This window comes from Alexandromys fortis, unplaced genomic scaffold (assembly GCF_014885135.2).
Source record: "Alexandromys fortis isolate MF-2015 unplaced genomic scaffold, M_Fortis_MF-2015_v1.1 scaffold_31, whole genome shotgun sequence".
Lineage (NCBI taxonomy): Eukaryota > Metazoa > Chordata > Mammalia > Rodentia > Cricetidae > Alexandromys > Alexandromys fortis.
Genome location: NW_026067974.1, coordinates 1,475,006 through 1,500,719, shown reverse-complemented (window position 1 = coordinate 1,500,719; position 25,714 = coordinate 1,475,006). Strand labels below are relative to the sequence as shown.

The 25,714-nt window shown below is 49.0% G+C and overlaps 1 protein-coding gene across 1 annotated transcript; it reads right to left on the bottom strand.

Annotated features, from left to right (window-relative positions):
- Window positions 1-5,739: 5,739 nt before the first annotated feature.
- Window positions 5,740-25,338, bottom strand: Trim25 (tripartite motif containing 25). Its single transcript, XM_050156783.1, has 9 exons — window positions 24,648-25,338; window positions 20,615-20,710; window positions 14,987-15,220; window positions 13,052-13,220; window positions 10,276-10,341; window positions 8,201-8,224; window positions 7,785-7,877; window positions 7,603-7,701; window positions 5,740-7,064 (listed from the first exon to the last, which is right to left on the bottom strand). Exons 1-9 carry the CDS (start codon window positions 25,239-25,241, stop codon window positions 6,535-6,537), a joined length of 1,905 nt encoding a protein of 634 aa, XP_050012740.1. The 5' UTR covers window positions 25,242-25,338; the 3' UTR covers window positions 5,740-6,534.
- Between the last annotated feature and the right edge of the window lie 376 nt (window positions 25,339-25,714).

Sequence of the window (25,714 nt, the reverse complement as noted above, 5' to 3'; positions counted from 1 at the left end):
CACTACTGCCTGGCAATTTTTTTTTTTTTTTGAGACAGGGTTTTTCTGTGTAGCCATGGCTGACCTGGAATCTGCTCTTTAAACCAGGCTGGCCTCGAACTCATAGAGATCTGCCTGCCTTGGTCTCCCAAGAGTTAGGATTAAAGGCAGGTGCCACCACCCCCGGATCCCAGCATGTTTTGAACTGAAAAGTTGCCCTCTAACTTCTTTGGACCCTCACAAACAAGATTATAAGCTTCTTTTACAATCCCTTGTGACACCCACAGTAAGGACTCTTCCCTTGCTGTGACTTACTACTTTGTCTTATCTCTGTTGTAATCCTGCCCAGCGCACTTCAGGATTACCCCAGGCTCTGACTTACTAGAAATAATAGGTTCCTTTGAAACACTTTGAACAACCTAACTTCTGAAGCCACCAAAAACATACACTTGGCTATTGTTGACAGTAAGCCCAGGTCTCTCCTGAGATGCTCACACCCATGTCTTGGGTGTGTACCTTTCTTTTCAAGGTTTCTTTCCCCAACTAACGCCTGTGCCTAAAAGTTTTTTATCCTCTTCCTAAGATTTTTTAAAAGACTTCTTTATTCATGTATTTATTTATATGCGTGATCTGTCTTCATGCACACCAGAAGGAATCTGATCCCATTACAGATGGTTGTGAGCCACCATGTTGTTACTGGGAACCGAACTCAGGACCTCTGGAAGAGCAGTCAAGTGCTCCTCACCACTGAGCCATCTCTCCAATCCCAAGATTGATTTTTTTTAAAATGTGTATGTGTGGGTGCCTGAGTGTGTGTGTGTGCCCCATGTGTTTACACAGGCTCAAGGAGGCCAGAAGACCCTTGGATCCCTAGAACTGGAGATACGGGTGGTTGTGAGCCCGTGTGGGCGCTGCCACCGAACTCTGGTTCTCTGCAAGAGCAGCAAGCGCTCTCAACCTGTGAACTGTGGGACACAAACAAAGCCAAGCTAAAGGAACAAGTCCAAGGACAGACTGGAATGAGCTGTCCAAAGACGCGGAAGCGGCTCGGTGTTGAGGACTGTAAAGACGTTTCCGACATTTATTTATTGTGTGTGGGTGCACACGTAGAGGTCAGAGGACGAACTTGCAGGAAGCAGTTTTGTCCTTCTACCTCGTAGGACCCAGGGATTGGACTCAGGCCGTTTAGTCTTGAAAGCAAGGACCTTTACCCTCTGAGCCAGTCTGCCGGCTCTTTAAAGAAGCCGTTTTTGAATATTCATGAGGTGGGTGGCATACTCTCTGAAATGATAGTGAGCCATGTCTCCCCTTCGAGGATGCTTCTTCCCGTGATGTCTACAGAAGGGAATGGGTACCAAAACCACAATGTAAATGATGTAACAATGCTGAGTCCTAGTATAGCAGGAGCAGCCTATCTGTGGCTGCCGGGATGCTTCACCGCCAAGGGTCATTCCGACCATCAGGGGACATAGGTCCCAGGAAGTGGCTGTAACTTCCTTGGTTTTTTCAACCTCCCCTCTGGAATGGTCTTCCTGGGGTAGGTGGGGGGCTTTCTTAGAAGGTGTTTTTACAACCAGTTCCGTCTGTCACAATTCCAGGTCCTAGGGGAGGATGGGGCATGGTGAGTGACTAGCGCAGGTTGTGGGGCTTCCCCAGGCCGCTGGAGCTGCCAAGACCAGCCTTGTTTTCCCCCCAAAGCCTGTCCTTCCTCTTATCAGCTTGGCAGTCTCACACCCTCCCCCCATGTTCCCAGATGTAGTTAAGGCTAACGTCAACCTTCATTTTCACATTCGCTTATTTCCACCATGACACAATCTCAGCCAGGAGTCTCTCCTCTAGACCACAGAAAACTTTCAAATTGTTCCCAGCGTTTGGGAGGTGGAAGCAGGAGGATCAGGAATTTAAGGTCACTCTCGGCTTCACAGTGAATCAAGCCTGGGTTAAATGAAATTCTGTTAGCGCTAGCTCGGCGGCGTTTGGGCTTCTGCCTCCTCTCCCCTGCACCTGGTTAGTGGGGCTCATAGTTACCCCAGACCTCTTCTAGACTTCCAGGGGGCACTTGCACTCACAGGGCACATTCCCATACTCACATGCATGGCTTGCCTCGACTGAATTGCCATTCTGACTTTTATCTGAATGACGACAAAGTGGAATCTCCAAAGAGTCTCTAACTGACATTGTGGGTATTCCCAGGGAAAATACAAAACAAATCGAAGATGAGGTAGTTTGTTAAAAAGGACGTGTGTGTATGTGTGTGTGTGTGTGTGTTTTCAGCAGGGCCATGTTGGCACACACATATAATCCCAGCACTTGGGAGGCAGAGGTAGGCAGATCTCAGTGAGTTTGAGACCAGCCTGGTCTGCAAAGCGAGTTCCAGGACAATCAGGACTGTTACACAGAAAAACCCTGTCTTGAGAAACAACAACAACAAAAAAGAATGTGTGTTGTGTGTGACAGGCTGCCCAGCAGGACTTATTCAAAGCTTGCAGGTCCCATCACCTCTGTCCCAATAGCAACTGCTGTCCCGCACACAGTGTCCAGGCCAGCCACCAAGAGTTAGATGTGGTACCCCAAGTTAAGGGACCCAGTCCCCCACTGTGGTGCCTGGCCTCAGACACCAGCATCACTTTGGTGGCCTCAGGCTCTACACAATGCTGACTAACTGTAAATCCCCGGAATGGCTGTGACCTGCCTACCGTTTGTCATTTGCTAGAATTCACAGAAGACAGGACAGTACTGTATTTATGATTTTAACTTTATTAAAATGAAAAGAATCAAAAGGAATAACATAGAAACACAAACAGGGCAAGGTCTGGAAGGGTCTGGAGCAGAGCTTCCTTGCCCGGCCACCCTAGGACAAGAGTGCACCAGCCTGAATGAAGCGCAGCTGTGTGTGTGCCCATCTGCAGAGAAGATACACTAGGTCTCCACCACGGCTGGATTTGAACCATCATTTACCGGCAGGATTCCCAGAGGTCTCGGACTCACCTCAATCCCCAGTTCTCTCTTCTCCCCTAGATGGGTCCTTCAAGCTCAATGCCTCAGCCCTCTAATCAATCACCAAATGGTCTTTCTATTGGCCAGGGCCACCCTCGGTCATCTCCCAGCAGGCAGGCAAATAACAATGACAGTCCATCCTCTCAGGAAATTCCAAGGACTTAACTAACACCCCCCCCACACACACACATGCCCCCAAACCAGGGACAAAGGCCAGCCAAATGCTTTAACAGCCAGCATTTCCTGAGACACCCATTCCGCTGTAGCAAAGATCATGAACGGGGTCCATCTTCTGGTCTGGCCTGTTTTGCATTTAACTTTTCACGATAGAAACGTTCAAGCCTATGCAACAATAGTAGGAAGATTAAGAAAACAAGCCCCGGGTTCCCATCTCTCCTTGTTGGTTACTCAAACGGGGCTTACTTTTCAGCAATGTTCCACCTTGGTATTATCTTGAAGCAAAGCCCCCACACCCTCTCTCTGAGTATTATTTCCCCAAAGTTCCCTGCAATCGTCGCTACACTACAGTAGGCTTCAAGGGATCTGGAGTGGAGCCTGAGCACCCAGAGGCACTGGGCAGTAGCTTTCAGGGGGTGGGTACCTCATCGGTGGATTTCAGAGTAAGGGACAATTTCTCCCCCCCCCCCCACCTCAATCCCCAGGGGACACAGAATTCTATTACACTGCATTCAGAGTGAGGAACGGCCAGCCTTGCCCTGTTTATGATGATTATCTTGGTAATCAATCGCCTCTAAAACACTACGTTCAAGAAGTCATCAACTAAAACATTAGTGATTAACTAAAATCAATAGAGAGAAGTAAATGGTGTAAAAGATAACATCGATATTAGTAACAGATTGAAAATCAATCTCCAAGTAATTAAAAAGACTAGTCAGCCAGTCCTGAATAATACAAAGACCTGACCTTTAGCTTATCATGCCGGAGTGACCGAGACAGCACCCAGCTAGGATTTTACATCAACATTTCTGGCAAGTTCTGTATGTCTACAGGACCCTGGGGTTTTCCTGTCACCCATGCTAGGCATCTCTACCATGCTGGAATGACAAGAGCGGTGACCAGAGCCATCATCCATCCTCCACCTTCCCACCTGCCCGATTCTGCACAAGGGTGAGATGAATACACAGCGTCTTCCGTCCATTCCAGGACCCTGAGGTACAGGATTACAGAAACGGCTGCGGTGAAAAAGATGAGGTCTTGCCATTGCAAACAGAAAGATACCAGACAGCAAGGGTACACTCCTCCACTTACAACTCCAAAGCACCTTGAACAGCTCTGGGCTTTGGCGGCCTGCTTGACTCTCATAAACAGAGGGACACATGTCTTTCAGGCCTGAGCTGCACACTACCTGGGAAGAGTCTTGACTGCTGGTCTCATTTCTGCAGAAGAGCCCAAGCAGGACCCCTCAGTGAACCCTTGGCATTCTACTTCTCTAAACCTAGATGTTTCCCAAGTCTGACTTGGTTGCAAACAGGCTTTGTTTCAGAAGATCGGTGAAGATGCATTTAGACATCTTCAAATTCAGAGAAGGATCACCAAGAATTTGTGTAGCAAAGACAAAAAAATTAAAATTAAATTAATATAAAAAAAACTTTTCAAAGGCCACATATCATATACAGGGACATGGCCTCTGCAAAGACGCTCCCAGGGAACAGAACATTCCGCTGGGAGAGAACACAGGTCACACATCTGTCAGGAATGCCAATGCTGAGAGCCCTGGAATTCCATTACTAGATCTGAGATGTGCTATGTTCTCAAGTATCCATCCATATGAAAGGTCTAGGGGGCCCTACCTTCCCCCATAGTGACCTCTCTTCATAGGAAGGCTTACAAGAGGGAGCTCCCCACATAGGAAAGAGAGCTAGACTCCTGTCACAAGAAGCCAAATCCTCTGGAGGGAGGGGAGATTTCGGTCATCCATCCCTGCCCTTTAGTGGCCTGGGCTATTTTCATTGCATGAAAGACCGCAGAGAAAACAGCCACCGGCTGGACCCTCCTTGTTTTTTTTCTTATCCTGAAAGGTCTTCCTAACCTATAGTTTGGTCTCTATGAGCATCTGGAATTGGCTCAAATGAGGAAGACAGCAGAATGGTCCACGTTAGGTGAGGGGTCTTGGACTCAGCACTGGGCCTACAGTCTGTGGCTAAGGGGAAAACAGGAAAATGGCTGTCTCCCACAGGTCCTTCAGGCCACTGAGTCACTTCAGTGGGTGATCTCGCATGGCTCCCGAAGCAACCACATGCATCCCATCTACATGACGGTAGGGTATGGGAATGAGGTGTGGTTAGTCACTTAACAAAGGGTGACATGTACAGCCACAGCCCAGTATCTACAACTCGGAGGAAGGGGACATTACTGCTGAAGACAGCAATCAAGGCAAGACATGAGTAAGAGCGAAGCCATCAGGCTCCCGTGAATCCAGCCAGGGTTCTGCTCCCCCTCCCCCACTCCCAGCACAGGCTATAAGAAGAAAGGCCTCCAGCTCTATGGCCACAGTCAACACGTCCCTGGTGAGATGCCCTTGGAGAGGGAGAGATTCCATCTCAACCAGATCAGGGTTCATTGACACAAGCTGATTCAGATGGGAGTTTGAAGCCTTACCTACAAAAGATTCCCGGGAGGAAGAGATCTATGGAAACTCAGAGTAGGGATTAGGCTCAGAAGTAGAGCATATGAGGGTCCGAGATTCAATACCTGGTGCCAAAGAGATAATATACATGCTGATCCCAAAAACTGGATGTTCGCTTGTTTTTTTGCTTGGTTTGTTTTTTGAGACAGGGTCACACTATGTAGCTTCAGCTGTCCTGAAACTCACTATGTAGACCAAGCTGGTCTCGAATTCATAAAGATCCACCTGTCTCTGCTTTCCCAAGTGCTGGAACTAGACGCCTCTACCACTACACCTGGCTTTTTTTTTTTTTAATCTAGAGCATAATCAAAACACGAAGGTCTGAAGGCTAACTCAAAGAGTGGACATCCATTACCTGAAAGAACACATGGCTACAGACTTTCTGCAAGACAACAGGAGTTGCCGGGCGGTGGTGGCACATGCCTTTAATCCCAGCACTCGGGAGACAGAGGCAGGCAGATCTCTGTGAGTTGAAGAGCAGCCTGGTCTACAAGAGCTACAGGCTCAAAAGCTACAGAGAAACCCTGTCTCGGAAAAAAAAAAAAAAACAAAAAAAAAAGAGACAACAGGAGCACTAACGATTTACTGCTCTGAAGCTCTGCCCAAGTGGCTAGCAGCCTGAGAGATTTCCCAGAACACTGGGGGGAGAGGGGGAGTCACCCCGTCCTCAGGGGCACCGGGAGGTAGATATGCTTCCCCACCCACAAGACAATCACCCCCACCCCTTTCTGAGCCAAATCTCCCCGTTTTTTAATTCTCTCAGCCTCTTCCCCAGGTCCCCGCCAAATCTCCTATCTGTTGGGGACTCAGAAATTCTCCTAGGAGAATCCCTTCTACCGGTGTTTTGACCAGTCTTGAGTGATTCTCAGCAAGTCCAAGTGTCTGAGGCTGAGGCTGGCCTAGCGGCTTGCCTACTTGGAGGAGCAAATGGAAAGCTTGGTACCCGCAGAGAAGACCCAGAAGGCTGGGTACAGGGCTTCAGTAAAGTCCACCTTGTACTTATACATCAGGCAGACCTTCTCAGTGACAGCAAAGAAAATGACAAAGCCGTGGTCACAGTTGAGAAGTACACCGACCCGCGTGGCCTTGGTGGAGGGCAGGGTTTTCTCCACGTTGTTGTGCCAGGCCGAGATCTTGTTGTTGAACCATTCCACACACCACGAGTTGGCGTTCCGGCCCAGCCTGCTCTCGGGGCCCTGCCGCTCCATGCTGCCGTAGCAGATGCCTACGCCGCAGAAGTTGTTCTTCTGCAGCTCCACCTCCCAGTAGTGAATGCCCTTCTTATAGCAGTGCAGCCCCAGGACCTGAGAACAGTAGGTGAACCTCTGGGGATGGGAGCGGTAATGCTGAAGACCCTCGGCCACAGAAGCGGTGGTGTAGTTGTCTGTCAGAGCCACCTTGTTGTGGGCGGTATTGTAGTCGAAGAGGACTTTAACGGCATCTGAGAAAACATCCCCCCCAGGGAATCAGTGGCAGGAGGCCCAAAGCACTTTCACTTTTAAAGCTTGATCTATAGTTATTTTACCCATCCGCCTATTTAACTACCCACCCACAGATCCACTTTCCCATCCATCTACTCACACACCACCCACCCATTCACCCACTCATCTAACCATCCATCTTCCCCATCTACCCACTCAAACACACACCTATCCAGCTACCCACCCACCCATCCATCCAACTAACCATCCACCTTCCTTCCCCATCTACCCACTCATACACACACCTATCCAGCTACCCACCCATCCATCCATCCAACTGACCATTCATCTCTCCAAACACCCACTCAAATATGCCCATCATCTATCAACCCATTCAACTAGCCGCTCACTGGTGCTTGGACCACCCACTCCTCTGTGTGTTCATCCACCCACCTAGCCATCTACCTGCCCAACCATCCATCTACCCATTTATGCACGCATCCAGATGCCCACCCACTCTTGCATCCATCCATCCATCCATCTAGCCAAGCTACTCACACTCCAGAAGCTCGGCTCTAGACTTGGCTAAGAAGTTTTCTAGCACCTTGGCTTTGAGCGCAGTCAAGTTTGGCTGTGGGGTGTTGGCTTTGGGTGGGGCTAGAAGAGGAAACAGAGGGTGGTATTCAAGACAAACTCAGGACAAACGGCAGATACCTCCTTAGTGCTTGGCCACAACTTACCATCAGGGATAGTTGTTTTAAAATCCGTTGACTGCCCGGGAGCTCCAAAGGTGGGCAAGTTGGGTGAGGGAGAGCTGGGAGTGGGGCCAGTAGCTGAGAGGTGAGGGAAGACAGCCGTGAAACAGCATCACAGAGGGCGGGATGACCTCCCCTCCCTTCTAAGGTGGCTGTCAACTTCCACCCACTGTCTGACCAGTCAGGGCCACACAAGTGAGTCCAGATAAGGCTCTTTATCTGTCTTACTCCTTTGCAGCTGGGCCTCCTTTCCCTGCTCAGGCCTGCCTGCCTTCACAGCGTACATTTGGAAGGACGGGGTCACTGCAGAGCCTTTATTAAAGCAGGTCATCTGTTGCTCTCAATGTTAGCTCTAGGCCCAAACAAGTCATGAGAAAAAGATAAACAAGTGCACAACTTACGGGTTTTCTTGGCCTTCTTATCCTCTAAAAGAAAGAAAGAAAGATTTTAGGATTAAGAAATTTAAAAGCACATTGCCATACATAAAAGACCATAGTAACACTCATCAGCACACACTTGCCACATGTAAGCTAAGGCTGGCCTAACTTCCAATATAAGGGGGTGGCTGGCAGCACACATCTACAAGGGCAGGAACCCCACCAGGGTCATGGGGGTATAGACTGACTAGGAGGAGATGGGAATTTTCTAGGAAGTATTTATGTTGATCTGGGTAATGGTAAGATGGGACCCATTTGTCGAACATGTATTTAAATGTACATTTAGGGTCTTTGCATTTTACTACCAAAAGAAAGCAAGTAAAAAAAAGAGGAAGTCAGGGAAAAAAATAGTCTTGGTTAAGTATTACCACTGTGCTTAAAAAACACCTGCCTTCCCTAGGGTTCTTCCGAGCACGCTCAGTCACCAGGTGTTCTGGTCCACAGAGAGACCGAGGTTCAGCAGTGGTTTGCGGAAGACAACTCACACATTATAAACAAGCAGTGAGCAGTAAAGCTCACCCACGGTCCTCTTGCACCCCCTGACACCACTAACAGCAGGGCACCTCCATGCCTTCTCACACTGACCCTGGGGAAGCAGTCCCAGCTTGCTTGTTTGAGGGTTACAAAGAGTTCTCACAAGCAGTGTGTCCCACAGGAACCTCGCTTGCCTTCATTCCACGGGTCAATTGTTATTATTTTCCAAAGTGAGGGGCCATACTATACTAGGTCCATCCTGTTCTTCCCCAGCCCCACATCCACATTCCCATTGACAGTGACGCCATCCCTGATGAGGGGAGGGGAACAGGGGTAAAATCTAATGCTTGAAGTATGGGGTGGAAAAAGTGTTCTTCTGCCAGGTGGTAGTGGCGGTGGCTTATACCTTTAATCCCAGCACTTGGAAGGCAGAGGCAGGCAGATCTCTGTGAGTTCAAGGTCAGCCTGGCCTACAAGAGTTCCAGGACAGCCAGGACTATAGAGACACTCTGAAACAAAAAAAAAAAAAACAGTGTTCTTTCTTTTCTTTCTTTCCTTCTATTTTTTTCTTTTTTCCTTCCTTCCTTCCTTCCTTCCTTCCTTCCTTTCTTTCTTTCTTTCTTTCTTTCTTTCTTTCTTTCTTTCTTTCCCTTTTTTGAGACAGGGTCTCTCTACAGAGCCCTGGCTGTCCTAGAACTCACTATGTAGACCAGACAGGCCTTGAACTCACAGATGGAGATTAAAAGTGTGTACCATCATGCCCTGCTTACTGTTTACTCTTTTTATAAATGAACCAATATACTGTACATGTGTAGAATCAAATTTTCACTGGTGGGGACAATCAGGAAAACATTTTCCTTGGCTCTGTGGGAGAGGTCAAGAGGGGAAAATAGTGAGAAACACGAGGCTGGGGAGATGGCTCAGCAGGGAAAGCACCTGGCCACGCAAGCATGAGGACCTGAGTTCAGATCTTCAGACCCCAGACAATGCTCGACGGGGTAGCATGCATCTGAAATCCCGGCATTCTTACAGCAAGATGGACATAGGGGAATCCTGGAAGTGTTCAGGCCAGTGAGCCTGGCTTAGGCCATGGCAAACAAGAGACCCTGTCTCAAACAAGGTGGACAGTAATGACTGACACCCAAAGTTGAATTCTGACTTTCACATGTGCACGATGTGTCCACACTCCCACACACAAACTTGAACACACATACACAGACACACACACACACACACACACTGAAAGACATTAAAGCTGGTTGGGTAGAGAGCACACTTACTGGCTGCACTCGGAGTTTATCAAATAGTTCTCAAACTCGTGACAGCTTTGAGGACTTCACCATCCGACACAGCCAGCGTGGGTGGAAAAGTCACATCACCTGCCCCAGTGGAGTGCATGCCTAGCCCTGTACCACCTGTTCCCTGCCGCAGAACGTTTCTCCAGTTGAGACCTCAGTAAAGACTTGGGATGGGTTGTGACTGGCTAGAAGCCGCAGTGGCTGATGGAATGGTCTCACCTGTCAGCCACAGTCATACTGACACCAGAGAGATGAGAGGCTACTTACGTTGGGGCTTCTTCACAGGGCGTGTAGTTTTGGATGGGGACTCCGTACCATGACCTCCCACGTCACCTGTGACAGAGAAAAGGGGATGGCTGTATGTGGCCTCACCCCACCAACTCCCAGAGCTAAGTTTGTCACGGCTGTGGGTAGAACATTCACACAGACACACAGCTCGCCCACTGACCAGCCAGTAAGTTGCAAGAGACAGAAATTAAATGCTAAGAGAACCAATTTGTTTGTTCCTTCTCTTTTCAGCTTAAAAGGCAACTGGGGCGAAGTCTCCTCCGCAGAACCCAATTCCGGGGCTTCTCTGAGATTTGGTTTCTTTGGCCATCCATCAAAGATTCCAAATTGATGATGGCTGATGGGACCCCTGAATGAGGTCAAGGTGTCTGGCATGGAGTGGAGACTAGGCCAATGTCAGTTTCTTGCCCACTGGCTCTTTCTTCCTTCCTTCAGCAGGCTAGTCACTCACAGATTTACCCCATATGAAGTACTTCTAGAACCTTCCACAAAGGTGCCTCATTGTTCCTGTTTCAGAAGTCCTTCTGCAAGGACACTGGGCTGGCCACGTGAAATTCAAGGCCATCACCTGTTATTCAACCGGGATTTTACAAGCGAGTCCTCAGGCTCTCTGCGCAACACCAAGGGACAGCTTTTGACAACAGAACACAGCTCCACCCTTCACAGAAGATCACCACCTCTAAGGGAGCTAGACTGGAATCGCCAGGAGCAGGAAAATGGCACCTATGTAAAGGATCCCAGAGGAAATGAATCCTGCTCTAAGGAGTGGGTAGGATGGCTCTGTGGGTAAAGGAGCTTGCCACCAAACCTGAATTCCATCCCCGGGACCCACACAGTGGAAGGAGAGAACTGACTCTCACAAGCTGACCTCTGATCTCAACGCCCGGGTCATAGTGCACACGTCCACATACATACACGTACAAAATGCATACACATTCAATATGCATACAGACAAAATAAAAACATGTTTTTTCTTTTTAAAGGAGCAAGAATGTTGGTACTGGAACCTGGCAGGGAAATGTAATGGCTCAATGATTTCCACACAGTGAGAAGGAAGCCCAGTGTGGGGGTGAATGTTACATCGTCAGCTTGGCAGAATCTAGAATCAACTGGGAGGCGGCCCTTTGAGCATGCCTGCGCCTGCGGAGGGTTATCAAGATTGCATTAGCTGAAGTGGAAAGACCCGTCCTGATTGGGATACTGGACTGTTTCAAATGGAGGAATCAAGGTGAGCACTAATGTGCAAACAATTCGTTGCTCTTCTGATTGCAAATGTCATGTGACCAGCTGCTTCACACTCTGTGGACTTGACATCCTGCCTTGACTGCGCTGTGGGCTGGCGGCTAAAATAAACCCTCTCTCTTAAGTTGCTTTTGTCCGGATATTTGATCACAGCTACAGGAAACAAAACTAAAATGCCTAATGGTAAATTCCTTTAACCCAGTTACTTAGGAGCCTGAGGCTGGAGGATTGCAAACTCAAGGCCAGCCTAGGCAACTTCAAAGATCCTTCCTCAATGCCAGGTATGGTGGCACACACCTTTAATCCCAGAATTTGGAAGGCAGAGGCAGGGGGATTTCTGTGAGTTCTAGGTCACTAGGTCAGCTTTGTCTACATAGCAAGTTCCAAGACAGGCAAAGCCGGGGGAGAGAGAGAGAGAGAGAGAGAGAGAGAGAGAGAAGAGAGAAGAGAGAAGAGAGAAGAGAGAAGAGAGAAGAGAGAAGAGAGAAGAGAGAAGAGAGAAGAGAGAGACCGAGACCTTAAAATAAAAATGTTCAAAATGGCCATAGGTATAGCTAGCACTTGTCTAGTGCATGAAGGCAGGTTCAGTTGTCAGTACAGTGAAACAGCAGAAAGGAATTAGCTGGTGAAGAATGGTGATGCTCCCAGCCAAGTGTGTCGGGAAAATATATACAAAGGTCCTGTGGCAGGAAGCACAGCACTGAGAGATAGGCTGTAGAGAGAAGTGTGAGGGCTTGGGGGAAAGTTTCTAATCTGTCTTGACGGTCAAGGTCTGGTCTGTCACTTTAGGACAATGGAAAGCCCCAAAGGAGTTAGGAGGAAAACAAGGTGACCTACATCTTGAAAAAATCCTTCCTGGTGATAGCAGCAGATGCAGGGTGACTTTGGAGGAAGCTTGCATGATCACAGAGCACAGGTGATAGTCTCAGACAGCAGGCAGGTGGTGTGTGCACAGGGCTTGGGGGCAGAGGCAGAAGAGAAAAAAACTGACGGCTAGGTGTGGTGGTATCCACCTGTAATCCTAGTACTTGGGAGGTGGCCGACAGTTCTGGGCCAATGGAGAGATCTTGCTTCAAACAACCAAGGATTGGGTGTACAGGCCGGAGGTGGAGAGCTTGCCTGGCACACACTGGGATCGGTCCCCAGAACGGAGTGGTGGCAGCGGGGTGGGCATGTGTAAAGCAACAAAACACCATGGTGGCTGAGATGTGGAGGAAAAAAGGGAAAGGTGTGCCAACGAGGAACTTGAGGTTTCTCCGATCCTGGAGCTAGCCATCTGTCCCTGTCCACCAAACAGGCTGGCTATCTAGGGTCACTCGAAATCCATCCAAGTTGCTCTCCAGAGTCCATCAGACCACCAAGCCTTAAAGCTCTATTTGGAAGGATAGCTGTGATGTCAGGACAAAGCAGAGTCACATCCAATGGAGAACACCGTTTCAAGACCCCTGAAATTCAAGCCCCAGTGTTCTGGATCACACCCTAAGGCTCATGAGTGTTGGGTCACTGTTATTACCTGGACCAATGGACGCCTCAGCCCTCTCCTGGAGCTGCTTGATGGAGCGCTTCAGATCATTCTTGAGGTCCATTGCTCCCTGGTAGACCGCCTTTATCAACTCTTGGTCTAGGTCAATCTTGGGGATGTAGACTGGTTTCGTTGACACTTCTCGCAACTTTGCAGCTTTCTGGAACAAGTCAAGGTGTTAAGGACAGGCAATTCAAGGGAAGCTAGGGCCGGGCTCCATCCTCATCAACCCTACAAGATGTTTCCTATGACAACAACGAGTCCCTGCCTGCTTCAATCACAAGCCCGAGGTCACCAGCAATTGAAGTGTTTTCTTAAGAACTGGAGATGGAGGCTGGAGAGATGGCTCAGTGGTTAAGAGCACCAACTGCTCTTCCACAGGTCCTGAGTTCAATTCCCAGTAACCACATAGTGGCTCACAACCATCTGTAATGGGATCTGATGCAGACAGAGCACTCATACAATAAAAATTAAAAAAATAAAAATAAAAACAAACAACTGGAGCCAGAAGGACCTCAGAGGTCACTTGTCTTACAAAGCAGATAAAGAGGTCACATGGCAAGTGGCTTGCACAGAAACTATGCCAATGAGAGTCTCTGGAGCTCCTCCCTTCCTCCCAAGAGGTACAGGACACTCCAACCCAATAAAGCCCTAATCAGACGGTCAGGAATGTCTGATGGCATACAAGGTTGATCTAGGACATCTTCTATGGGATGGGGGTCGGGATGGGAATGTCATTAAACTTAAAAAGTTATCTCACTAACTTGAGTCCTTTGGAATGAAGGGGACTCAGACAAGGACTTTGAATCCTTTCCCGTTCTCAGACACAGGAATGAGCTCCCAGGGGCAGGAGAAAACCTTCACCAGGGCACCAGCATGTATCACTCACAGAGGAAATCCCATCACTCCTGTATTGAGCAGGGAATCTGGGTCCTGCACTAAGTGAGGGAGAAGGGGGTAGTGACAAGATGTGGCTTACAGCCAAAGGATATACAAAAACAAGGACATCTGAAATGACATCATTAGCGCTGTGACGGAGTGGGACATTTAGCTGCAGCACTAATAATGTGTAACACCAGAACTCAAGAGGGTGGACCTGGAAAAAGGACATAATCCACTGGGCAGAGGAGGCCAATGTGGTGTTTATACTCAGGGGGAAGGGAGAGTGCAGAGCCTGTCCGGATAGCAAGGACCTCACTCATGGGCCACGCTAAGAAGCATTGGGCCAGACAGAGCAAGAAGACAGTGCTTCAGAAAGACATTTTCAGGGACCACGTGAGGAAGAACTAAGATGGTCCCAAGAGTCTCTTCTTACACACATACCCTCCATATCCATCTCCTTGAGCACAGGGCAGATACACAGAAAAGGATGCTACTGCCCCAACAAACTTACAAGGAACAGAGGAGATACTCCACAGGGACAATGAAGACATCAAACAAGCTGAAAGAATTAATCAAAAGGGCGATGATTCTGCGTGGTCCAGGATACTAATTGGGTAAAAGACCTTACTAGAGGAACTCGGGCCTTCCTCGAGGGAAGCACAAGCTGCCAAGTCGAAAGAAAGCCTCAGCAGACAGCCAGCAAGAAAGTGTACACTTGACCTACAGCCCTGAGGAACTCAAATTCCTATAGCAGCCAGGTGCACTTGGAAAACAACCCTATGCTCCAAAATCAATACAGCCTAGCCTGTAGCTAGACTGCTGATGCCCTGCCAACAATGGGGAAGCCACGTCCAGACGCTGAGCCAAGGGACCAATGAGATAATAATCAGCCCTTCTCTAAAGCCCCTCAGTTCAGGGGAGCTGCTGCAGAGCACAGAAATAGAAGGTGTCTCCGAGACACTTCCAGCCCCAACTCCGTGAGGCTCAGACTGCTATCAGCTCTGGGAAGCTAACCCGCACGACAGCAGCCTTGGCCCCACTCACCTCCAGAAACTCAAACTCGTCCCCTTTGGCCAGGGTGAGCTCAACCTCTGCCTTCAGGTCCTGCATCTCATTCTTCTTCTTGACAAGGACCTGGTAGATGGTGTCCAACTTTCCGAAGACCCTCTTCTCCTCCTCCTTCAGCCTGCGGGTGGAGCCGGTCTCTGCCGAATCAATGACGGCCTTCATCTCCACATATTCTTTTTTCAGTTGTTCCAGCTTATGACTCATAGAGTCCTACAAGGCCAACGTGAAGGGGCTCCTGTCAGACTGGTGGAAATGCTAAGGCTGCCCACTGGGTGTTGGCAAGAGGGGAGCAAGCACCAGGAACTGCATGACACTTCATGGCACTTGGCAATGTCCCGTCCACCTGGAGGAGATCACACCCCAAGACCCGGCAACCCCAATCAGGACGATACTCTTAAGCACCTGCCCTGGAAGCACACAGAAGGATGTTCACAAGTGCCGGATGGTAATAGCACACATCTTTAATTCCAGCACTCCGGGAGGCAGAGGCAGGTGGACCTCCGAGTTTGAGGCCAGCCTGGTCTACAAAGTGAGTTCCAGGACGCCCAGGGCTTCACAAAGAAACCCAGTCTCAAAGAACAAAACAAAACATCAAAACAAAACAAAAAAAATATTAACAAGAAAATCCAGGTGTGGTGACTCACAGCTGTAATCCCAGCACTTGGGAGGCTGACACAGGAGGACCAGAAGTTCAGGGTCATCCTTGGCTGCATGGCCTACTTGAGGGCAGCTTGGGCTGCAGGTGACCCTCATCTCAAGCAACACTGTTTGACACAGCAAAAGTGAGCAGGTCACAGTGGCACATGTTTATTGTCCCAGTTCTTCTGGGGACTGAGGCAGGAGGGTCGCTTGAGCCCAGGTGTTTGTGTCTGGGCTACAGAGTAAGACTATCTGAGGGTGGGGAACCTGAACATAGGAGAGATGATGCAAAGACTGAGAACTGATCATAGGACGGAACATTCAACAATAAACGAGAGGTCCGTGTGGGTCCATCTCCACCGGGGGGAAAAACACAGAAGCAGAAGAAGCAGTATGATTCTTTTCACACAAAGCTCAGACGTTAACGAAGGGGTGGTGTTTGTTATTAAGGAAGGCACACGCACACAGACATGCATAAATACATAAACACAGGGGAATGAATGAACAATTCAAGATGGTGATTCTTCCTTGAAACTGATTAGGGTATAAATATAAGGTAGAAACAGGGGTGGAAACACACTGCAGATATTAACTTTTTTTTTTTTTTTTTTTTTTCCGAGACAGGGCTTGTCTGCATAGCCCTGACTGTCCTGGAACTTACTATGTAGACCAAGCTAGCCTTGAATTCAGAGATCTGCCTGCCTCTGCCTCCCAAGTGCTGAGATCAAAGGTGTGTGCCACCACTGCCAGGCTGGGATATTAATTTCTTAAGGCAGTTCCTCGTAAATTTTTAAAAGAAGGCATGAAACAATTTCAAAAAGTTCCTAAAGATGGTCATTCCCTAGAACTCTCCTTTTGAGTGTTACCTGTGGCTTCTGAGCTTTTGAAAAATTCCAAGAGGAAATGTGTCATGATTCATGAGTAGACACTAGATGTCAAAAACTTGATACCACCAGGTGATGGTGGTACACGCTTTTAGACCCAGAACTTGGGAGGCAAAGGCAGGTGGGATCTCTATGAGTTCAAGACCAGCATGGTTTACAAAGCAAGTTTCAGGACAGCTAATGCTATTATACAGAGAAACCCTATCTCAAAAAAAAAAAAAAAATCAGAGGTGCCTGGGATGATTCTGGGTAGACAGTGTTCCTTCAACAGTCGTATTTTTGAACAAACTTCTTGGGTAACTGTAATAGTTCAGAATCAAACATAACAAATAAAAATATACACTGTACACCCAAAGAGTGGAACTCAACTTTTTAAAAACTGTTACATTAATCATTAATTTTTTTTTTGTTTTTTTTTGTTGTTGTTGTTGTTTTTTGAGACAGGGTTTCTCTGTGGCTTTGGAGCCAGTCCTGGAACTAGCTCTTGCAGACCAGACTGGTCTCAAACTCACAGAGATCCGCCTGCCTCTGCTGGGATTAAAGGCGTGCGGCCACCACCGCCCAGCATAATTATTAATCATTTTGTTGTTGTTGTGTGCATACAGCCCCAGGAGGTCAGAGAACAATTTCAGGAGCTGGTTCTCCTTTTCCATTGGCCTTGGGGACCAAACTCAGGTTGTCAGGCTTGCGCAACAAGCACCTTTACTCACTGAGCCATTTCACCGACCCTCCACTCTGAACCCAGCCCTTCGCTCCACCTCCTCCTGTGAACACCAGCATCCTTCAGTGCTCATTTCCTCCTATGCTCTTTGTAAGAGAACACCCCAGGAGTGTCAAGCAGGTACACAGCTTCTCAGACAACATTTCCCAGACTACCCTGACACTAGGTTTAGCCAGGGTGGCTAAATTCCTTCCAGTGTGGCAAGGCTAGAAGTGGTATGTTGTAACACCGCAATGATTGCTTAAAAGGAAATTGCTTGTTGTTGGTATCTTCCATCTTGTTCCCCTTTTCCCAGGCTAGAGCAAGCAGGTAAGGGTGACCCAGAATCCCAAACCCTAAAGGACATGTTAATAGTTTTATTATTATTATTGGCCTTGGAACAATTCTTTTCTACACTATGAATATGTCTTACTCTCATGGGTTAATAAAAGTTGACAGGCCAGCAGCTGGGCAGGAAGTTAGGCAGGAAAAACAAATTGAGAATGATGGGAAGAAGGAGGGTGGGGGTCAGGACACCAGCCAGTTACCCAGAAAGCAAGACATGCTAGAGGACAGGTAAAGCCACAAGCCACATGGCAGTACATAGAGTAATAGAAATGGGTTAATTTAAATGTAAAAGTTAGCTAGTGCTGGGCGGTGGTGGCGCACGCCTTTAATCCCAGCACTCGGGAGGCAGAGGCAGGCTGATCTCTGTGAGTTAGAGTCCAGCCTGGTCTACAAGAGCTAGTTCCAGGACAGGCTCCAAAACCACAGAGAAACCCTGTCTCGAAAAACCAAAAAAAAAAAAAAAAAGTTAGCTAGTAACAAGCCCGAGCTATCGACCGAGCATTTATAGGTAATCTTCAGCCTCTAAGTCTGTTATTTGGGAGTGGGTGGTTAGGACAGGAAATGTCTGTTTACAATTATTATTATTATTACTACTATTATAGAAAAGGTAGGTACATTCCAGTTTGCCATGGGCCACCTTTGCCTAGCTTAGCACATAAACCCCTTCCTCCTACCTTGGGGCACAGAGACACTATTGTCTTGTCACTACCTAACAACAAACCCTTCTGCCAATAAATCCTTAATACATGTTACAGTCTGTGAAATTCTGGATCTGCCAGCCTCTTTGTTCTTCAATACCTTCCGCCTTGGCAGCCAGTTTCTATGATAGTCTTTGGCTTTTCAGAAAGAAAGAAAAAGAAAGGGGGGGGGAGAGAGAGAGAATCCATCTTCAATCAAAGACATGAGAGCATCACACTGCGGAGTAGTAGAACAGTACTATGTCTGTGTGGGGCAAAGCTACGCTACAGGTCAAGGGTTACTCTGGTGTGGGCTTCAACTGTTAAACCAAACAACCAACCACCTTGTTGGAGTCCCTGCACTTGGTGGTATCCTCATCCTAGGGTTAGCCTGCCCTTCAACCAATGCTCATAATTCTACCACCCCCTCCCCCTTAGGTCTCACAGACTCCTCAGAGGAGTTGTGGTTCTGCTATGGCGGTGGGAAGTTGAAAGTTGCATCTCCACCAACACAACTGAAGTCTCAGATGGGTCAGTTGGTGACAGAGCTGGTATCGGCACCCGGATTTTAACAAAGGAACAAATGCTGCAGCTCAGCAAGAGTATCCTCAAAAATCTAGCTCCTTTCTTTCACTCTAAAGGTAACTGGGCATTGGAGAGGTGGCTCGGTGGTTAAGAACATTGCCTGCTCTTTCAGAGGACCCAGTTTGGTTCTCAGCAGCCATATGGCAGCTCACAACGGGCTTAACTCCAGCCCCAGGGGATCTGACACACTCTTCTGGGCTCCACAGGCACTAAGCACACATGTGGCACACACATATAAACAGGCAAAAAAAAACACCCATGCACATAAACTAATTTCAAGACAGGGTTTGTCTGTGTAGCAGCCCTGGCTGTCCAGGAACTTGCTTTGTAGACCAGGCTGACCTTGAACTCCCAGAGACCTGCCTCGGCCTCCCAAGTGTTGGAATTAAAGGCTCGAGCCACCATGCCTGGCTAGTTTAAATTTTTTTTTTAATGGGAAATGGATAATAAATCTGGCAACATGTCCACTGCGAACCTATGATACTTCTTTCTTGGTGTTTTTTCCTGTATATCCTGTGAGTTAATGTCAGACAGCCAAAATATCCACCCACATCCTAGGGTCTGTGAATATAGCCTCAGTTAGAACAAGGATCTTTGCAAATGTACTTAAATTAAGAGATCATCTTAAGCTAGCCAGGTAAGCCTTGAGTTCTTATAAATGGAAGAAGAGTCACAGAAGGAAAAGATTGATGCAGCCACAAGACAAGGAAGACCAGAATTTCTTGAAGCTGGAAGGAATCTCCCCAGACATATTTCTTTCTTTCTTTTTCTTCTCTTCCTCTTTTTCTAAGATTAGGTCTCACTATGTAGTCCTGGCTAGCCTAGAGCTCACAGAGATCTGACTGTCTCTAGTTCCTGAGTGCTGGCATTAAAGGCAAGTACCACCATGCCTGGCCTATTTATTTATCCTTAGTTTTTTATTTACTATTGCGGTGAAGGTGTGTACCATAGCATGAGTTTGGAGGTCAGAGGTCAACTCTGTGGTGTCAGTTCTCTCCTTCCACCTTGGCTTGGATTCCAAGGATTGATCTTTGGGTGTCAGACTTACACAACAATCACCTTTATGAATTAAGTCCTCTTTCTAGGCCCCTTATTCTTAATTTTTAATAATTCTCCCAAGGCTGGGCTTACAGACAGTCTTCAATTTGTGTTTAAAAGACCATTTCTTGGACATGCAGCTTTTTGAATGCAAAACTTTTTGTTTGTTTTTTGTCGAGACAGAGTTTCTCTGTGTAGCCTTGGCTGTCTTGGAACTTGCCCTGTAGATCAGTCTGGCCTCAAACTCAGAGATCTGCTTGCCTCTCCCTCCCGAGTGCACAACAACCATAACCACCTGGAGCTTTGTTGTTTGTTTTTTTTTTTTTTTAAGACAGTTTCTTGCTGAGAATGAGGGTGCACACCTCTAATTCCAGTACTCAGGAGGCAGAGGCAGACAGATCTTTGTGAGTTCGAGGGCAGACTAGCCCACAAAGTGAGTTCCAAGACAGCCAGGGCTACGTAGTAAGACCTTGTCTCAAATACAAAACCAAAACAAAAGACAAGGTCTCAGACACCCAGGCTGGTCTGGACCTCACTAAGTAACCAGAGATGACTGTGAACTTCTGATTCTCCTGCACCTGTGGTGCGAGAGTGGAACCCAAGACTTCGAGGAAGCTACATAAGCACTCCACCGACAGAACTACACTCCCAGCCATGGCCAAGCTGTGCCTGTCCTCCCTGAAGGGTGGACAGTGTTCCGGTGTTTCCAGGCTGCAGCGGGGAAGTCACTCACGTGCACGCTCTGTTGCTTGGCTCTCACATCCTCCAGTGCTCTGGTTGCCCCGCTGATGTGACTGTGCATGATGGACAGTTTATTCCTCAGTTTGTTCTGTAGAGGAAACACACAGGGTAAGAGATCCCCTCTTTAGCCTCTGGGGGCCATCCTCACCAACCATCCCGCCGGGATATCTGCCTACCCTGGGCTTCTTATATTTGGTGCCCCTCCCCCATCCCTTTAGGCAGACAAAACAGAAACATCAAGACTGGGAACCAAAATGATTGCTTGAAATCCTCTTCCCAGCTATGTGTCTTCGGCCTATTTCCTTGGCCCTGAACAGATACCACTGGGTCTGCCTACACGGGCTATCAGGAAAACAAACCAATGCAAGATCCACGCTCAGAGCACGGCCTGGCTCTGCCTAAGGCCATACTAAATGTCGGCTTCTATTCCAACACACTTCATCCGCTACAATTCATCTTACAGCTTATGAAATCCAAGCAAGGGGAACAATGGTGAGCGGCCACACTCACAGAGACAGAACGATCTGGAACAGCTGCTTCTGTGATGGCGGGTGAGGTCACTCGCCCTACCACAGCAAACACCCATGAAAGTAGACAAAATGTCAAAGGAAAGGTTTGCTGCAAGATGCTGGAGAGCTAACAAAGCAATGGAGTTTCCAGGAACCCAGTGAAGGAGTCCAAGGCCATACTATTAGTAACTGGTACAGCTAAAGTTCTGGTACTAAACGTCTAGACTATATAAACTGTGTATGCTAGGAATTTCTAGGAAAACAAACAAACAAACAAACATTTTCTTCCCCTAACCAACTAGCTCAACACACTCTCGCCCTCTCATCTACTTTCCTGCTTCCTCTATTCCTTCAGAGTCCCTTGGCGCTGAACCTGACCTGGAGGCTGGATTTCAACCAGCCACTGTCACTTGTGAGAGCCGGATACAGAGATCAAGGCTGCACAAACTCTAGCCAGAAAGCCCAGGTCAGTGATATCTGACTCAGCCTCAGTGACCCAGCCCTTCCCCCAGGCCTCCAACAATGGCTGAAATAGATTTGGGTCAAAGGACAAACCCAGGCAGATCCTGCCTCCCCTAAGCTGGAAGACACTCGAGAACACCAGCAACTGCTTCACTTCCAGAACTGCCCTGGGAACCCTCCCCGCTGAAAGGGTTACCCACTATTAAACCAGATAACGGTTCCCTCCACCCCACTCCAAACCAAAGAGAAGCAACTCAAGGAACTTAAGGGGCGATCACAGACCACTGACCAAGGTTAAAAAAAAAAAAAAAAAAAACACTTTGAAGTTTGGGGGAGCTTGTTACAGACCAAGGACCTGGGTCCTCCACATGGGAGAGAATGGAATCCTGAGTCTGCACCCCCAAACTAGCAGCCAAAATACTCAAGACAGCAATGCTTGCTTGTCAGGGGCTGGCATACTAAGTGTAGCAGCTAGGTCAAAAAAGCCATGGGCATAAGGTTGGCAGGGGAATCCTGTGACCAGGATTAAAAAGACAGCAGGAATGGCCACTCGCTCCAGCTCTAGACAAAAAGGCTGAAAGAGAACAGAGGCTCAGGCCAGGCTAGGCAGGCCCTCCTGCCCTGGTAAATAGGTGCTTCTAAAAGCGCCCTCCTTGGAAGCCAGGTTACTGCAGGGATCACTGGCAAGTCCTCTGGACTGAGAGAGAGAGACCACTAGGACAGTGTGTCCTGTCTGTGGCTCTCCCAGAGCATGGGGTGCCTCATCTACACAGGCCCAGTAACAAAATGGTAGCAACCAGGGGGCTGGAGAGATGGCTCAGTGGTTGAGAGCACTTTCCAGAGGTCCTGAGTTCAATTCCCAGCAACCACATGGTGGCTCACAACCATCTGTAATGAGATCTGGCGCCCTCCTCTGGCGTGCGGGCATACATGGAGGCAGAATGTTGTATACATAATAAATAAATAAATCTTTGAAAAAAAATGGTGGCAACCAATATGGAGATTTTGCAGAAAATTGTTTTTTCAGAGGCTGCCTCATCTACTGTCTCTCTTATTTTTATTGTTTTTTCCCCTTAATTCTTATTACATTTATGTATGTGTCCACACACATGCGTGATCACGTGCATATGGATGCCAAGTCGAAGGACAATTTGCTGGAGTTGGTTCTCTTTCTACCATATAGGTCCCCGGGATCAAACTCTTTGTCATAGCTTTGGTGACAAGTTCCTTTACCAGCTAAGCAATCTCGACAGTTGTTTGTCATTTTGAGACAGTCTCACCCTGGAGCTGGCCTCGAACTCACGATGATCTCCCTGCTTACGCCTCCCACGTGCTGAAATTACAGTCACGAGGAACCATGCCCGCTGCACCCCATGTTCACTATAACCTGAGACTAGCACCACCGTGTCCCCCATTTTATCATTTTGCATCTGAAAGTTACGAGCGGAATCAGGGTTTGAACCCAGATCTTGGCATCACTATGGTAGGAGACTCGTGAGCACCAGGCCTTCCGACACTGAATTCTGCCTCCTAAGTACTTCCCAGGAGGCCCAACCTACCCAGAGATCGGCAGTGACTGGCCTTAAGCCAAACAGCTAACCCTGTAGGGCAAAGCAGACCCCCAGGCTCCAAAGGCTAGGCATACTTTCTTCTAGAACAGGTAGAATCGAGGGTGTCCATACCCACATGGGGATGTCCATACACACAGGTGGGGGTGGGGGTTCTGAGGAAGTGAACTCAAAAGATGTACCTTTAGGTCCAACTGCCAAGATTCAAAGGGAAAACGCCTAGAGGAACCTGGCTAAGCCCCAGGCAAGGTCAGGGAAGGGCTGTGGTAAAAGGGAGCAGAGCTAGGATCCCATTCCTGGCACCGCTGCAAAACCTGCCAACCTCACCTAGGCTTACGATTCCTTTCAGGACACTGGGACAGGTCTCAACTTCTCAGACATTTAGTGAAATGAGATCAGATCACACTTTGACAAATGTGGCAGAGGGGCAGCTTCTGCTAAGTCCACAGGGCAAAGACAGGAACCTCTAAAATCATCACAACCCTGGAAGGCCCTCAGGAACTCTGATACCCCCACCCCGCCACCCCTCCTGTCTTTAGCAAGGTGGACCTAGGTCCAGAAGCTAAATCCCTGCTCAGTTTCACACAGCGAGAATGACTACACTACCTGGGCATGCCTGTGTCCCAGCATTCGGGAAGCAGAGGCAGGAGGGATTTCTGAGTTTGAAGCCAGCCTGGTCAACAGAGTGAGTTTCAGGGCAGCCAGGAATAAGTAATAGTGAGACCCTGTCTCAAAAAGAAAAAGACAGGCTACACCACAGCGCAACAGGTCACATGCAGGGGTTCCCGGGGCTCTGCCCACACTCCCTGTCCGTTAGAACTGCCCGGATCAACACACGCTTCTTCTTACAGCCTCCAAGAGCACTCACGCTTCTGGACTCAACAGATGTGGATACCAGTCTGGAGGTCTACAGGAGAATGAAAACTGGAACCGTGAGTCTGAGCAGCTTGGTTCCCAGCTCTGATTGTTTGGACAATTATTGCCTTAGCGCTGCGAAGCTAATCTCTCTGGGACTGTTTTTCCTGAGCTGTGGAAGGAACTAGCACACAGTTCTTACATGCTGCCAGGATCTGGGTTGGGGGGAGTGGGGTTGGGTGGAGGAAGGTAACCCCCAGGGTTCACAGTCAATATTCAAAACTACTAAACTCCATTGGAGAATCGCAGGCTTGGGGGCAGGCACCCTTATCTGTGCCTTCATTTGTCTGCTAGTAAAATAAGACAGGAGAGGACTGGAGAAAGCAGGCAATGGATAAGAGGAAGGCTATATAACCTCCTGGCTCTCTGATTTGCCAGTGGGGATGGCCCTCTACTGCAGTTTACAGACAGTGGCTTTAGAAGCCTGGGGCCACGAGGTCGGTGAAGGGGAGGCTGACCCTGTAAAGCCTATCTTCTCCGGCAACCCACTGTACTAGATACCCAGGATGGGCCCTCTCCACAATTTAGCTGGCCCGGGACGTCCTCTATACCCGCACCAGCCATTCCCTACCTCCAGGTCGGCGCTGGCCTGGCTTAAGGGTGTAGGGGAACAGGTCTTGTGCTCTACCAGGCAGATATGGCAGATGCACTCGCCGTGCTCGGGGCAAAACAATTCCCGAAGGCGGTTGTGCTGGGGACATTTGCGGCGCTGCAGGTCACGGACGGGTGGCTGCAAGGGGTGGTCCAGGAAGGCGGGACTGTCGAAGTGCGGTCTCAAGTGCTCCTGGCAGAAAGAGGCCATGCACACGAGGCACGTCTTCACCGCGAACTCCTTCAGGCAGTGGTCACAGGCCACCTGGGTGGCTGAGCTGGAAGTGGCGGAGCGGGCAGGGGGCGTCCAGTCGTCCATCGGCGTCCGTGCTTGATCGGCTTGCAGGAACTGCTCCACCACTGCGCACAGCACCGTGTTCTTGTGCAGCTGCGGACGCTTCTGGTACACGGTGCGGCATTGCGGGCATCGGTACGGCGGGCCCTGGACGACCCACGTCTCATCCAAGCACGACCTGCAGAAGTTGTGGCCGCAAGGGGTGGTGACGGGCTCCTTGAAGGGCTCCAGGCAGATGGAGCACGACAGCTCCTCGGCCAGAGGACCCAGCTCGGCCATCGCGCTCCTGGGGGCACCCGACGGGACGCGCAGGGAGAGCGGCAGACACCACAGCGCGGTGCTCAGAAAGCAACGAAGGAATCGAAACTGGACGGGAGGGGCGGCGCCCTGGGCTTTCAGGAAGTCACGTGGGTCCCGGGAGGAGTGGGCGTGTCTGAGGCCTCTGGGCTGGTGCTGAGAGCCCAGGCTGGTGCTGGTGGGGCGACAGGCGGAATCCTGAGCTGCCTCAGCGCGACCACCAGGTGCCGTTTCAGGGTCACTCTGCAGATGAACTGTCGCTGGAGTTGGGGTATTCCTACTGCCCCACTCAGGGCCCGTGTCCTCCCGGAGTGCAGCACCACTTTGGAGAATATTCGTCCGTGCTCTGAGTGTCCCAACCGCCCCTCCAAAACAAGTCGGGTCTTATTGTCCTCATTAAAACCAAAGCAAGACAGAACAAAATACCGTAGACGCAGAACCAAATGACTCATGCC

Bases quoted from the DNA above. Each gene is read 5' to 3' on its own strand.
- Trim25 (XM_050156783.1), bottom strand. From the start codon at position 25,241: ATGGCCGAGCTGGGTCCTCTGGCCGAGGAGCTGTCGTGCTCCATCTGC. The intron at 10,342-13,051 runs GTAATAACAGTG...TCTCTGTCACAG, and splicing joins TGAGGCGTCCATTGGTCCAG to GTGACGTGGGAGGTCATGGT. The intron at 7,878-8,200 runs GTAAGTTGTGCA...CTCACCTCTCAG, and splicing joins TAAGAAGGCCAAGAAAACCC to CTACTGGCCCCACTCCCAGC.